Source organism: Mustela nigripes, chromosome 3 (genome assembly GCF_022355385.1).
Source record: "Mustela nigripes isolate SB6536 chromosome 3, MUSNIG.SB6536, whole genome shotgun sequence".
In the NCBI taxonomy this organism is placed as follows: domain Eukaryota; kingdom Metazoa; phylum Chordata; class Mammalia; order Carnivora; family Mustelidae; genus Mustela; species Mustela nigripes.
In genome coordinates, this window is record NC_081559.1 from 61906758 (window position 1) to 61923105 (window position 16348).

The following is a 16348-nucleotide window of genomic DNA, read 5'->3' on the forward strand; positions in this document are numbered from 1 at the left end:
AATCAAGATCAAAAGCTTTTGCACAGCAAAGGAAACAGTTAACAAAACCAAAAGACAACTGACAGAATGGGAGAAGTTATTTGCAAATGACATATCAGATAAAGGTCTAGTGTCCAAAATCTATAAAGAGCTTAGCAAACTCAACACCCAAAGAACAAATAATCCAATCAAGAAATGGGCAGAGGACATGAACAGACATCTCTGCAAAGAAGACATCCAGATGGCCAAAAGACACATGAAAAAGTGCTCCACATCACTCAGCATCAGGGAAATACAAGTCAAAACCACAATGAGATGCCACCTCACACCAGTCAGAATGGCTAAAATTAACAAGTCAGGAAATGACAGATGCTGGCGAGGATGTGGAGAAAGGCGAACCCTCCTACACTGTTGGTGGGAATGCAAGCTGTGCAACCACTCTGGAAAACAGCACGGAGGTTCCTCAAAATGTTGAAAATAGAGCTACCCTATGACCCAGCAATTGCACTACTGGGTATTTACCCTAAGGATACAAACATAGTGATCTGAAGGGGCACATGCACCCACATGTTTATAGCAGCAATGTCCACAATAGCCAAAGTATGGAAAGAACCTGGATGTCCATCAACAGATGAATGGATAAAGATGTGGTATTATACACAATGGAATACTATGCAGCCATGAAAAGAAATGAAATCTTGCCATTTGCGATGACGTGGATGGAACTAGAGGGTATTATGCTTAGCAAAATAAGTCAGTCAGAGAAAGACAACTATCATATGATCTCCCTGATATAAGGAAGAGGAGCTGTAGCATGGGGGGGGTGCATATTGGGGGGGTAGAAAAGGAATAAAAGGAAACAAGATGGGATCGGGAGGGAGAAAAACCATAAGAAACTCTTAATCTCACAAAACAAACTGAGGGTTGCCAGCGGGAGGGGAGGTATTGAGAGGGTGGTTGGGTTATGGACATTGGGGAGGGTATGTGCTATGGTGACTATTGTGAAGTGTAAACCTGGCGATTCACAGACTGTACCCCTGGGGCTAATAATATATTATATGTTTATTAAAAATTAAAAAGATTATTAAAAGAAGAAGGAAAAACAACAATAAGAGCTAACACAGTATTAGGTTGAATTAGGAGAATAATGGAGTTTGGATCATGGGAAATAAAACTATTTTTTCAAATGTGCTCTCATCAGAGCAAGTATGATAATGAGAATCCTTTAAAATGGTTCTATTAAACAGAGTTAAATGGGATGGAAAAGTCTAATCTGAGTGCCTGCTTTGTAGCAAACATACTCAATTGTGTCACAATGTAAAAGGAGAGACATGCATGCATATCAGTAGTTAGAACAAAATGTCACCATACTTTGTGAGATGTATGAGCCTAGAGCATGAGTTGTTTATTACCTATGCTCTGCTCTCTGTCTCTGGGAACCAAAAAAGAAGCCATCCATTCTGCCTGGGGTGCAGAAGTTTTCATGATCACTAGTTCCAAAGAGCTGAAACATTGTTTCTCACATTTAAGAACTCTGCATTTCAGGTGCTTCCCCGCCCCCGCCAAGGACCCAGTGCTTGCACTCTAATTAGAAAAGGGAGACTCTGAGTTTGGCACCGGCAGCCCCAGCTTCATTCATCAGTATTCCCTACATCACGCCCTGAGTTCTGGTATTATCTATTCTGTTTAATTACAATTAAAGAAAATACTGGTATAATAAATGGGTTTATCAACTCCTACTGGATCATGACTCATTATTTGAGAAATACTGCCTCACATTTTCTCTAAAGTTTCTACTGCCCCCAATACTTAAATTTTCAATTAATGTAATGATAGTCCAAGATATAAAATGACACAGAATATGAAGAAATTAGGACTGCCTCCAGTGGTTCAGTGGATAGTTACTTTTTAATAAAAAGATCAGTTTTTTTTTTCTGTAAGCCCTGAAAAACAGTATAAATCATGTAAAATTTTTATAGACAAAGTATTTTTTATGGATGGTCTTTGTCATAAAAGTTTTTTTAAAGGTTTCTTTTTTTAATGCAACAGAGCATGCGGTAGCTATTAGTCTTCATCGAATAGTAAATGTAAATCTGAAGATTCAAGACAAAAAAAAATTGGACTAGAAAAATACTACCAACTTTATTTTAACAGTACTTTGAAACAAATTTTATAAAATTAAAAATCATTTTTTAAAAAATTCCCTGCCATTGGTTCTTTTGTAAAACCCAAATCTTTAATAGAAAACATTTGAACTGAGATAATACTCAAATTAAAATCCTGAAAAAATTATAGAATGTTTTACAGAAATGATCTATCATTTTTTCCCCCTGAATCCATTATCTGTGGACATGTGAAATGAGATGAGGATCTGCCTACCATTGTATCTCTGCACTCTTTCTTTCCCTGACTCATTACACAAATCAGATTTAGCTAACAAGATAAAACATGTATATATTTATATAAATATGTATATATTTATATGCAAGTAATAATACATGTATATACATATAAATTTCTGTCTACTCACATTATAAAATCTTACCTCTTTGCTTTCTTCCAGATCTGATTCACTACTGAAGTCCTCTGTGTTTAAATTTTCAAAGTCAGATTCTCCTACAGCAATTGGTACAGTCACAGTAAGACTGGGATTGTTTATGAATGACATGTAATCACTTTCATCAATAATGTATTTTTCAACACTGCTGCCGGTTCCTATTCCACTTGTGGTTCCATTCACATCTTTAAGATAGTCAAGATCTTTTCCAATTTCTGTTGTATGATTGGACATACAACTGTCTTTTTTATTGTTTAGATCATCAAGTGGTTTAATTTCATCTAAAATCTTCTGTTTTCTAACAAAGGATTGTTGAATAAATTCGTATATTTTTCTCTTCACATAAGCTACTCCCTTGTGCATCCTGTCCACGGCTATTTGGAGATTGTTCATTTCATTATCATCATCCGTGGCTGCAAGATTGTCTGCACTAAATGAGCTCAGAAGCAAGGCCAGAAAGAGGTTCAGAACCTTAAAAATAGGACAGACATGATTATAATCTTACCCCAATGTAAAGAAGAGCAGATTGAGATCACTCACTCCTTGAAGTGTAGAGGAAACTCTAAGTTCTAACAGCTAGGTAAGAAAGAAACACCAGAGCACAGTGATTAGAAGCTGGGCAATCTGAATTTGTGATCTGGCTCAGGAGCTACTACACTCGACAACCTTGGGCAAAGACATAATTTCTGTGGGTCTCAGATTCTCCCACTTACAGAATGAAGGAGTCGAATGAGTTCATCGAAGGTTTTGCTATGTTTAAAAGTGTATGATTATAAGAAAACATATTGAAATATGTACCGTATAAAAGTTCTAACCTTAAAAATCATTGATGTTTGCCATTATGCACTTAAATATATTCTATTGTTTCTCTTTTGATAAACGGAGATGTTGAGTTAGATATTAATTAAAACAAATCATTGTGATCCAGAACAAGAATTGGTATCTTAACATAGGCATTAACACTTATTTTCTTAACCTATTATATCTCTTATACTCCACTTTTGATTAATTAGGAGAACTGTTTGTAAATAATCTCTAATATTTCCATAAGACTGACACTTAATATATGTATCTTTTGGAAGGTACTAAATTTTTTCTATACTGTAAATAGTACTTCATGTTTTAAACTTAAGGGAGAGAAGAATTGATCAGTTACTCCATTTGGGTAATCTCAGGCATCATTAGCCCACCCTTATTTAACTGAGAACCATTAGAGAATTGATTAACATAAATTGGCTAACACACCTGCCACATGACCTAGAGTGATTGAACGCTATATGCCATGAAGAGGCAGGGAAATGGAAAAATCACTATGAATACTTAAAAGATACCACCCTTCAGTCCTATACTGACAAGTAAGATTAAGCTTTCTTTAAAAAGTTTTTCAGTTCTCCCTCCCTTTTCTCTGCATTTGTAAAATATTCCCAGTATATCCTTCTAGGCCTATCTTTAATTCTCTATTAAAATGCATTACTAAATGTGATGAAATGACTGACAAGGTTGATTTGAATATAAAAACTGTAGGGTCACTACTATATCGCTGTGTGAGACCCTATGCATATGTAAAGCTAGACACTTCATAAATTATTAATCATAGTTTTTGTTTTGGACAAAATGGTCACCATTCTGTTATACTTTTAATCTATTTTTGAATTACATATCTTAAATGGGTACACACCACCAAGTTTCCAATCACCATGACCATCATGAAGACAGTAAGGCACATGGCTTGACCAGCGACTTCCATACAGTCCCACATGGTTTCTATCCACTCTCCACACAGCACACGGAACACAATCAGGAAGGAGTGGAAGAAGTCATTCATGTGCCAGCGTGGGAGCTCACAGCTGGTGGAGATCTTACAGACACAATCTTTGTAGCTTTTACCAAACAGTTGCATGCCGACCACGGCAAAAATGAAGACGATGATGGCCAACACCAAGGTGAGGTTACCCAGAGCCCCCACTGAATTGCCGATGATCTTTATTAGCATATTTAATGTTGGCCAAGATTTTGCCAACTTGAAAACTCGGAGCTGGAAAATAAAAAATATATATATATTATTATGATCTTTTCATATATTGATCATGATTAATATTGAATCTCTTACAATATCTGTCCTGCCCTTGAACCCACTCAGGCTCATGGCTAATTTTTGGACCCCCTAGGAAGAATCTCATTCTTCTATGTTTTAACCAGGTAGATTGTTTTCCCTAAGTGTGAATTTTTTGAGTTTACTTGGGGTCCAACTGTCCTTCATTTGTTTTGCGAATGTGGTTCTAAGGCATGCCAGACCTGACACTAATATTAGCATCGAATCACAATAATCTCTGTTGAAAAGTTACTTGTTTGTAAATAGCATGCAAAGTGACATCATATAGAGCTCCTGCTATAGGAAGAGACAAGTGTTTATTATTCATTAATACTCCTTTGGACCATTGAGATAGCTAGGCGCCTGTATGAAAATTTTGGAGATTTCTCACACCTATAGTTATTTCCCTGATTTGCAAAGATATATATTTAAATCAGTGGTCATGGTAAGTAATCCTACATATTTTTCTCCTCTGATTTAGGCAAAGAGCACATTTTCCAGAGGTCCAATAGGAATTTTCTGCATGCCCACCTTGGCTCTGATCACCATTTGCCATACAAAGGACTGTTTATATTTTTAAGTTACTATTAAAATATGATATATTTTTATTAAAAATATTTTCTTGAATCCAGAAATATTAACTGTAGTCATCTCTAGAAACAATAGTTAGTAACAATGGCAACTTATTATATATTAAACTTAACTTATTATTTTAAATAATGTTTTTTTCTAAATAAGTGGAGATAATTTTTTTTTCATTCAGGGATAGTTTTGATGATGCAAATGTTACACAAAAGTTTAAAATGTAAATAGTTGTGTAGTAAAACCCATGAGAGTAGTAAATAAGAGCCCTGCTTGTTGGTCAGGTTTTGTTTCTGTTGCTGGGGTTTTTGTTTGTTTGTTTGTTTACCAGTCGGAATGAACGGAGAACGGATAATCCTTCCACATTGGCAAGGCCAAGTTCTACCAGGCTAAGCGTCACAATAAACCCATCAAAGATATTCCAGCCTTCTTGGAAATAATAGTAAGGATCCATGGCAATAATTTTCAGAAACATTTCTGCTGTAAAGATCCCAGTGAAAACCTAAGATCAAAACAAAATTACTTTAATTCCATCATAGAACAAAATGTTTATGCTAATTTCCCCACAATGATCTGTTACTAGATGCATTTCTGTAGTAATTTATAGTTTATAAAAGAGCTCCCCTTTACTTTATTTCATTTTATTGCCACAGAAGTTTATAGAGTCACTAGTGCAGGTAATACAAACATTACTTTACCAGTGACTCGCCTGGCATCATACAACTAGAAAATGGCAAAACTAGGATTTGAGCCCCAATCTATTTTTAACTTCCATCACATCAAACTGCCTGTCCCTCCAGACTTTATGCAGCACAGGTACTCACAACATCTTGCCTCTGAACATTTTATCTATAAGCAAATTCCCATCATCCTCAAATCTGATCATTATTATACACATATATCTATTACTATAATATGTGTGTTACTATTATCAATTTGTTAAGCATGTGAAAAAAGTCAGTTTACTTCCATGGTATAAATATCAAAGCTTTAAAACTGTAAATACTACAATGCAGGATGCTTTACACGTCTTGCCTTTTACCATCAAAAACCTTAAACCTCAAAACAAATACTATGAAAAATCCATACATTCCTTTAAAGTCCTCTTTCTTTCAGCAAATAAAAGCTAGTATTCCTAAATTGAGTCAACTGACAAACACTTTAATAATTCATGTTTTTTAAGCACAGAAGAGGAGGATTTAGGTGACAGTCTTTACCAAAAATGGCCTCACTAATCAAATAAAACACAAAATGGACTGCAGGTTTTCAATATTTGATGGTTTTGATATAGAAGAGATGGATAAAACAACACATATCCTACTTAGATCTTGGAAGTGGAAAAGCTGAACACGTTTTTGAGTTGTTATATTTTTGCTTATAATGATGATGATTAAGCAAAATAAAAAGATCTTACCCCCTCCCCTTTTTAAGCCTTCATCAGCTAGGGAATAGCTGCGCTAATATCATTTCAAAAAGCGTGTCCTTAAATTGCTTCTGCATCTTGAAAAAATTATAAATATCAATATTGACTTTTCCAGTAGTATTCTAGGCCTATGCCTATTGCTGTCTTTCTCAGTTTATGCTTTGACATAAAGGGCCATTATGGTGGGCAAAAAAGTAGGGTGTGGCCAGCTAGATATAATTCTTGTCTTTTGGGAACCCGGTGGTAGAAAGAGTGCTTTAAGCTATTATTAAATGGAAACAGTTTCTGAAACAGAACATTCAATTAGCAATAATCGCGCCTCGGATAAACCTCATTGGCTATGATACTGCCACTGCGCAAAGCTCAAACAGAAAATTCAAAGATTGAACACATTTACCTTCCAATATGCTTACCAAGTTTCCTACTGTAAGCACATTATTGAAATGTTCTGTCATTGGATAGTGCTCCATGGCCATGAAAAGAGTATTTAAGACAATGCAGATGGTGATGGCCAGGTCAACAAACGGGTCCATCACAACCAGGTTGACAATATGTTTCACTTTTAACCAATATGGTGAACAGTCCCAGATTAAGAATATGTTGGAAAATTTATACCAACAGGGTGGGCATTTCTGTCTGGATTCTTCAAGTTCTAAATTAAAAAAAAAAAAAAAAAAAGAACCACCAAAAGATATATTTTCATACACACATGTATTTATCTCAGATGCACTAGACTTGTTTTTCAGTAGTCAACACATTTTTATTTGCTAAAGAATCAATCTCTTTTGTACTTAAAAAAAAAAAAAAGCTATAGAATTTATTCTTTAGACACCTGAAGGTATTTTGTTAACATACACATAGAGATAGCACAGAATAGTATTTTTCTCATATGCATTGACAATATGGCTCAGCACTTGGCCTGAAGTGAATGGTCTTTTAGATGAAGTTTCAATAGGAACACGGGATGCAGAAATGTAGATACTGTGTGCAATCTTATGCTAATATCTGTCTAAACTGTCAACCTAAAGCAACAAGAGATAAGATAGGAATGAATATGAGTCAAGAATCATCTTTAAATTTGTTTTCTTGGGGCACCTGGGTGGCTCAGTCCATTAAGGATCTGCCTTCAGCTAAGGTCATGATCCCAGGGTCCTGGGATCCAGCCCCACATCAGACTCCCTGCTCAGCGGGAAGCCTGCTTCTCCCTCTCCCACTCCCCATGCTTAAGTTCCCTCTCTTGCTATCTCTCACGCTCTCTCTCTGTCAAACAAATAAATAAAATCTTTAAAAATTTTTTGTTTTCTTCTGTGAAATGACCCACTTCTTCCCTCCAATCTTGAGAGTATTTAGAATGATGTTGAAGTTCTAAGCTAAAAGGAACAGAAGAGAGGGTCACTATGACTAATGAGATTAGCAAACCTAACAGAAATCCTTTATTCTGCATTTCCAAGGAATTGTCACACACAGGAAAACAATCTTTAGATTTCCAATATCATTGTGCTTAAGTAATCTTTTTTAAAAAAGCTCCTAGACTATATGAGTATACTATAACAAATACTAACTCTTAAATAAGATTATATTCTGTTTAGAATGTCTTGTTTTCAATTTACAAATAGAGATATTTGTTTCAAGTGAGACAATATAAGCTTGATGAAAATAATTGAATGGAAATGGAATGTGTAACAAACCTTCTACTGTATTTGTTAAAATGCTGGCTATACTCATTGCTCGTTGCCTTTGGGAAGGATCTTCTAGAAAATCCATGGAAACATGGAAAGAACTTGACCTTCTCTTCCTCATCTCAGTCTCAGTGGTTGTTCCCTATAAAGAAAATGCTAATGTATTAAATGATTATCTTGAGCAATACGCTAAGAAAAGAACCAAGTGTGACACAGTGAATCTCATGAAACACATGCATCGTGCACTTTCGTATTTAGTTGGTGATGGCAGATATTGCTGACTTATTGTATCATTAACCTGGAATATCCAAACTGTCAACCATTTAGTCATACAGCAAAAACTGAGTTTTTTTAGCCTTCTAATTACATAATTTTATGAGACGTGATGTCATTTTGGTACAGTTAATAAGTCTCTTGAGAGACATATTGAACAGTTCGCCTCATTTCTGAACTGATCATATACAACAAACAACCTGAAAAGTCATACACGTGGTCAGGCATTTTATTTTGAGAAGGTAGGCATTTATTTTTCAAGAAATACAAATGATTACAACACAGGTAGCCACCATCTCATTTTCTGTACACAAGACATAGATGGTCATTGACAACACAAACTGTATGTGAGAAACACACACATGCTGCATGGACAACAGTTTCATCCAGGGTACCAAAGCAATAAGTCATCTAATTCTGACTTCGTCATGCCTCATCATGCTGATATATTTCCAAGTGAGTTACCCATCTAATAAGAGGCAGCCTGTGTTCAGAAATTCCTCATCCTCGTATACATCCACAAACACGTAACACATGTTTGTACAGACAATTTTTTATCTGTCTGTGTTAACAATTAATTTATGTCTCCTCACTTAGGTTCATTTTAAGAAGACTTATATCAGCATTTTTTTTTTTTCAGAAAGACATGTGTGAATACTGGAAATTTTAAGATAACAATGAAGCTATCTATGTAGGCACAGTGTTCTTGAAAATCTTCTAAAATAAGGCAGAGCTACAGTGAAGAATCTGTTGGAAAGATTTATTATACACCCTTTATACTTGAACAGAGGAATCATTCATTTACTTTAATATCAAAGCTTTAGAGGATGTCTTGCTATCTAAGCTCAGCATGGGTATATAGCAAATCCTCCAAGTGGAGGCAGCAATTTATTATTGTGTCTAATTTATTCTTAGCACGTTTTGTAAGTAAATGCATTCGGTGTTATGCAAGGGAGTGTTGAGGCCTTAAGCTTTAGTTGGTTAGTCTATTAAAGGTATTACAAGATGCAGGTGCATTCACAGCTTGACCAACCAGGAATCATTCTCAAAGGGTTCCATTCTGTAGAAACACTGGCTGGTGCAGCAATAATGGGCCAGCCATGCCTGAACTATTTAAAACTTCCTTACATTGTCATCAGTAGCTGGCTTATCTATTATCACCTCTGGCAGAAGCTGTCCAACAGGCGATGTAGGAACTGAAGGTCCACCAACCAAGGACACCACACCATTGCAATCCACAGTGCTGTGCATCTTCCCATTTGCTGGAAACACTGCCAGCATCCGGGAAGACCTACTGGTCTGACTCAGGTTACTGTTGCGCCGTTCTCCATGTCGTCGGGGCACAAACAAGGAGTCTCTCCGGCTCTCGTTATCCTCAAAGGTGCTGTGCTCATCATCAGCAAAGTCATTCTCCGATCCCACATCTTTTGCTCGCCCTCTAAAGCTGAAAAGGCTTGTTCTGCTATTTCGCCTTGGAGAAAATAGGGAGCCACGGATGCTCAACAAAGACTAAAAGTTTGAAACCAAAAAAAGTATAATCATATTAATATAGCCGTTTGAAATATGCTTTTAATTTTGCAAGATTAAGTTGAAGGTGATTTCAGTATTCATAAGAGAATGTGATCCATTCCTTTTGATTAACATTCTCATTTTATGTGCTCAAATTAAATCGGTTTTATAAGAGAAGACTTCTAGTCCTTGAGATTATGAATGGGAAGATAGATCACAACTTAAAGTTACTTAAAAAAAAAAAAAAAACCCAAAACCTGAAATCACCATTTTTCGCATTCAAAAGGAAATATCCTTAGCACATACTATGAACACCATCAACATTCAATAAACATTGGCAGCATGACCTTCACAAGGACACATTTGTTCTTCCCGCTCTTTTCTTTCAAGGAATCTCAACACGTTTCACAAATTGTTTTAGGCCATCTTCCTAAAATCAGTTTACTTTCATTATTATCATTATTTCATCTGTAAGGCACGGACTTCTGAAATTCAGAGTAATGTGTTTTTTGGTAATGTATATCACACCTGATATTTTCAGAAGCACACATGCTGGTTTATAAAGAAGTTAGGTGAAAAAACAAAACAAAACAAAGCAAAACAAAAAAACACCACATAAAATAACCAAAAGAAGTTATCGATCAGCCAGTCCCTTACGCACATTTTTTGTTTGGTTTGTTATTATTTTCATTAAGGAGGCTGAGGAGCAGAAAGTATAAATGTCATTAGTTTCAAAAGGTATCAGCAGATAGTGTCAAGATGAGAATCCAGGTCTTCTGAATTCCAACCCAGTGTGACCCCAACTATAGAAAGCCACAGGCTTACATATATGTCGAGTCAAATTTTCTCATAGCTATGTGAAGAAAGTTAGGTTTAAATATAATAGACATAGCAGTCAATTCAGTTGAGGACAATTCATAAATCTGATTTAATTCTCCCCCTCTCTTCAGTGTTCTGATTTCCATCCATGCATCCTTTAACTCCGAGGTACCATACCTGGTGTGGGGAGGAGTACCTCTTTTCATACGTCAATCGGTTCCCTTCTATGGAGAAGCGAAACCCTTTTCTCCTGATGCTGTCTTCAGATTCAGACTTATGGAACTCATCCTCATCCTTCTCTTCCCCACCAGACTGCTCTTTCTGTTTCCTTTTCTTTCTCCGATTTCTTCTTTCCTTAGCACTCTTGGAGCTCAACTTGGAGGCTTCAGATGAGCTGTCAGAGAGCCCCCCAGTGGCACTAGGTTCTCTGGAATGCTCTGAGGCAGTGACAGCTGCTGCCTGCTACATTAAGGAGAAAAGATTTTAGTGCGGCATTGGAGACTTTATCTTTTTAAGCTCAAGTATTTTTAGCACATTAAAAAAAAAAAATACATTTAGCTGACTCAAGCTGATGGTCCATAGAAGAAACTCTGCAAGTACAAATGGGATTTTCCCCTCTTTCTATTTAATGAAGACTTTCAGGGTTAATGTGGTTTTATCTGTGCTAACGTTTATTGTGTTTATATTACACTGCAAAGACCACATATTCAAAAGGATCAATAAAGCATCAACAAGAACATAAACTTATATTATTTGGGGGGATTTGATTTACTCTAAAAATTGGTATTTAATTAACACTATCTTCTTTTCTCTGAAAAAGAAACTGTAGCATGGAAGAAAAGCTAAATGACTTAATTGCGGTCATATCTCAAGGTAGGAGAAACATGATAAAAAGGTGAGGTCCTCTTCCTAGTTATTGAAACCAGGCTGCCAAAATGTTATCAATCAAATTTATGGAAGATGCTCAAATCCCTTCCTTGCCCCTCCATAATCCAGAAGACTGGAGAAAGGGCAGTCAACAGTTTCTACTAAGCAAAACAAGACATTCCTTTCTCCAAATACCATCTCCAGCTTCTTTAGCTCAGCACTGGTTCTTGCTGGACACATGAGAACAATGTTTTTGATCGTAGCTTGTAAGGGTACTCAGTTGGCACTTTTGGATCATTAATATTGTTCTCAAAGTACCCTCAATATAGGGACTCTTGCCAATAAAGTAATACTCCCCAAACAACTTTATTCTAAAGTAGACTCTTGTGTTTGTATACTGAGCGGAAAGCATGAGGAAAGATGAAAGTGATAAGACAGGCATTTTATTGTACGATGAGTACCAACACCTCTCTATAAGAACAAACAATCCATAGGTCACCTGTTCTCCATAAAATTGGTGACTTTCATATGCCTGTTGGATACTGCTTTGTTACAGAACATTATAATACTTCATCACTTCCTTATTTATTATATATGAAAGGCAAGTAAACAATCATATTGAAGGCCAATATATTTTGGTTAAAGAAAAGGATAGACTATCTTTTAAAAGCCAGATGAACATCTTTTTATATGACAACCAATACTTTTTTCTGAGAAAAGATGGCTTCTTACAATTTTCTCTTAATGCCAGTATGCCCATTCTGTAAGTTTTTCACTTGAGAAGATTTAAAATCCCATTCCCCCTTTAGTTATAAAAACCTCAAAACATTAAAAAGGCATGAGAGAGTTCCACTGTGGTCAATATTGCAGACATGTTAGAAAAATTAAACTAAATGATCTATAGATGATCAATATATAGAAATAATTACTAATCTTTCATACTACCAGCTTCTCTTAAGTAGAGTCAAACAATTATCCGTCTCTCACTTTCGCTCAGGTATTTTTATAACAACTGAAACAATAAAAAAAGATTTGTACCATGAGACAGGACATATTTGATTTGGTGAATTTACCTGAGCTGCCTCTTGTTGCTTTTTAAGCTGTTCGAGCATCTGCTGAAATTCAGCCTCTTTCTGTTCTGCCTCTTCCAAGGTGGCCTGATTCTGTTCCTCATAGGCCATGGCCACCACAGCCAAGATCAAATTTATCAGATAGAATGAGCCCAAGAAAATGACCAGCACAAAAAAAATCATGTATGTTTTTCCAGCAGCACGTAATGTCTGAAAATGAGATCATTAAAATTATTTTTTGAATATCACTTCATGAACTAGTGGCTTCAACTTTCAACTTACTTGTGTGTCATGTAGGACTCCAACATAAATAATAATTATGATGGTCACACCCCCTTCTACCTCTTTGTTTCTTTATCCTCTTCCTCTTCCTTTTCTCTTAACTCATGCATTCACATTTTGACCTCTAGGAGGGAATTCTTGGACTCACCAAGAATAAAATAGAATCAAATAAAATACAATGAAGATTTCATCAAAGATCTGAGCCTGTGGTAAAAGTTACGGAAGACATCAAAGTTATCTTTCTATGTCTGCTTATTGATTTTCATCTCCTGCTACCTGAGGGTACAGATGGGGCAGAGGAGCAGAGGGGAAGATGTACTTGTAATTGAGAAGAACTGTGTTTGAAGAGGGTGGAAAATAGGTTTTGGGCCAAAAGGAAATGAGAGAGAATTGCTAGCCCTGTCATCACCATGATTACTGTGTGTTATAATCAATAGGATAAAGGAATTCAAATCTCCTAATTTCAATTTCCATTCCTTTTACTATATAATACTGTGATCTGGATTTCATAACGAAGATGATTTTCTTATATGCTTCTGCATAAATGTGGTGTATCTCCTCAGATTCTCACCAGTTGGTACAGATTTTCCCAGAAGTCCTGAGTCATCAGTCGAAACAGAGACAAAAAAGCCCAACTGAAAGTGTCGAAGCTTGTATAGCCATAATTAGGATTTCTACCAGCTTTCACACACACATATCCTTCTGGACATTGACTATAGAAGGGACAAAAGATAGTATTACAAGAAGTTCTGCTAACTTTTTATTTTCATAGCATGCTATACTTATAACACTGTCTACCCAGGAAAATTGGCTACTTTAAGGGATAGAAGTTATCTCAAGGGATAGAAGCATGATAAATAAGTAACATATTTCCCAGCTTTTGACATAACATAGTTTTACTTATCTCTTGATGTCATCATTAAAAAAATGCGTAGTACTTTTAGTAATATTTTACAAAACTATTTTCTGTTGATAATTAGCATTTTAGCACACTCTAGTTCATTTTCCCTATTATGAAGCCTCTAGAGTTGCCTTCTAGCTCACATACACTACTCTAAGGGACACAGCATTAAAGTAAAAGTATTATTCCTTGTTTTATGAAGCATAAAAGTTTGCCTAATCTTTGAATAATCCCTTACTTTATAATTAATATTAATTATAACAAATAAGTATTAATAAAGTATACACATACACAAGCACATACAAATTATTGGCTTACCCTGCATCAGAGCTATTTCCACATAGTAGTGCATCCAAAACACCCTCCAGAAAATAATGATATCCTGGTCAGAAAAAAGAAAGTCAAATGATGAGCAATTTGCATTACATTGCAAAATGAAAGCAAGATCAGGCCCAACTTTTAGGATTCATAGAATAATTTAAAATACATTATATAATTTATTCAAATACACAGGTATTTGCCACTTCTTCCTCTAAATACTAGATATTGTACTATAAGGATTGGACACTTAATAATAGAAAGCATTTGTTCTTTGTGAATGTAAAATTAGTTATAATCACAGGTGCTAGCAGAAAAATTTAAGAGGTATCAGTGTTTTCCCACCACCCTTGTGAAAAAGAAAAAATTCATTCTGTAAAAATAGATAAGCATGACAGATTCCTTTGTTTTTCAAAAAGACCACACATTTGAAAATAAAGGGATTGTATCTTTTCTTTCTTCTGTATATTTAAACACTATAAATATTTAACAGTTAATTTTAATTTACATTGTATCAATTTCCAGGATATAGCAGAGACAGCTTATAGCAAAAGGAGCATAAATCTGCTAAAAAAAAATGTAATGGAAAGTGTTAAATAGTAAAGCTAAAATAATTACTAGGGGTGACTATTACCTCAAAGCTTTCTTCCTCTGACAAATTCCTTAGATTGTTTTAATATCAAGTTGAAGTATCACTTCTTTCGTGAACTGTTCTTTGATATTCTCCACTTCCTACCCACTAAAGAATAGCAAAATTAAGAACTCTCACTGTGTTACCAGTAAATATGTAGCTACTTCTATTACTATTATACTCATTGCCCTATATTGTAATTATTTCTTTACAAATACTGTTACTCCTTGAAAGAAAGTCTGATCATTAGTTATTTCCATATTACTATTGCTAGGGTCCAGCAGCCTTTCAATAAAGTTGATTAAATAAATAAGTGAAATGATGACAAAAAGAGAAATGTATCAAATTAAATCATCACTTTAAAAATCTGAATAAAGCTGACAATGTTTCTTTAGTTTCAGGTGTACAACATAGTGATTCCACAAGTTTCTATGTTACGCTGTGTTCACAACTGTAACTACCTTCTGTCCTGACACATTGCTAGTACAGTATCATTGACTATTTTCCCAACGCTATGCCTTTTATTCCTGTGACTTATTCACTCTGTAACTGGAAGCCTGTGTCTCCACTCCCCTTCACCCATTCTGGCCAACCTTTCACTCCTACCCCTCTAGAACCAATACATTCTCTGTATTTATAAGTCTGAGTCTGTTTTTCATTTTCTTATCCATTTATTATCATATTTTTAAAGATTTCACCTATGAGTGAAAGCAGATGGTATTTGTCTTCCTCTGTCTGACTTATTTCACTGCTTAGTGAAATAAAACCCTCTAATTCCACTACTGAGTATTTACTCAAAGAAAATGAAAACACTAATTTGAAAAGATATATGCATCCCTATGTTTATTGCAGCATTATTTGCAATAGCCAAGATACGGAAGCAACCTAAATGTCCATCAATAGATGAATGGTTAAGGAAGATGTGGTGTACACGCAAACACACACACACACACACACACACACACACACACACAATATTATAAGCTGTAAAAAAGGATGAGATCATGACATTTAAATAATAAAGTGTTTTGTTTTGTTTTAAGATTTTATTTTTCTATTTGTTAGGGTGAGGGAGGGAGACAGAAAGAGAGAGCACACAAACAGGGAGCAGCAGGCAGGAGAAGAGGAGAAGCAGGCTCCCTGCTGAGCAAGCAGCCCAATGCAGGATTCAATCCCAAGACTCTGGGATCATGATCTGAGCCAAAGGCAGATGCTTAACAGACTGAGCCACCCAAGCATCCCTATAATCCCTATAAGTTTCAAGAAGAAAAATTTTGGATTTTATAAAAAGAAATATTTTCTAGATGTTAAATTTTCAGAGAAATTTATTCTATGCATAGTTCTATAGTGGGAAATACTTCCATTG

General features: G+C 35.5%; 1 protein-coding gene and 1 pseudogene across 3 annotated transcripts in view; both read right to left on the reverse strand.

The window, feature by feature from the left end:
- The window catches only part of LOC132013801 (sodium channel protein type 1 subunit alpha), a 123728-nt gene that overhangs the window by 48207 nt on the left and 59173 nt on the right, over nt 1-16348 (reverse strand). For all 3 annotated transcript variants that reach the window (XM_059394109.1, XM_059394111.1, XM_059394110.1), the window contains 10 exons: nt 14352-14415; nt 13704-13845; nt 12854-13060; nt 11091-11375; nt 9714-10094; nt 8322-8454; nt 7047-7285; nt 5539-5712; nt 4215-4571; nt 2525-3007 (listed from right to left, as the gene is read on the reverse strand). In XM_059394109.1, coding sequence (XP_059250092.1) covers nt 2525-3007; nt 4215-4571; nt 5539-5712; nt 7047-7285; nt 8322-8454; nt 9714-10094; nt 11091-11375; nt 12854-13060; nt 13704-13845; nt 14352-14415 — 2465 coding nt within the window. The remainder of the gene's footprint in view (nt 1-2524; nt 3008-4214; nt 4572-5538; nt 5713-7046; nt 7286-8321; nt 8455-9713; nt 10095-11090; nt 11376-12853; nt 13061-13703; nt 13846-14351; nt 14416-16348) is intronic.
- LOC132014672 (U4 spliceosomal RNA) lies at nt 6931-6997 on the reverse strand (annotated as a pseudogene).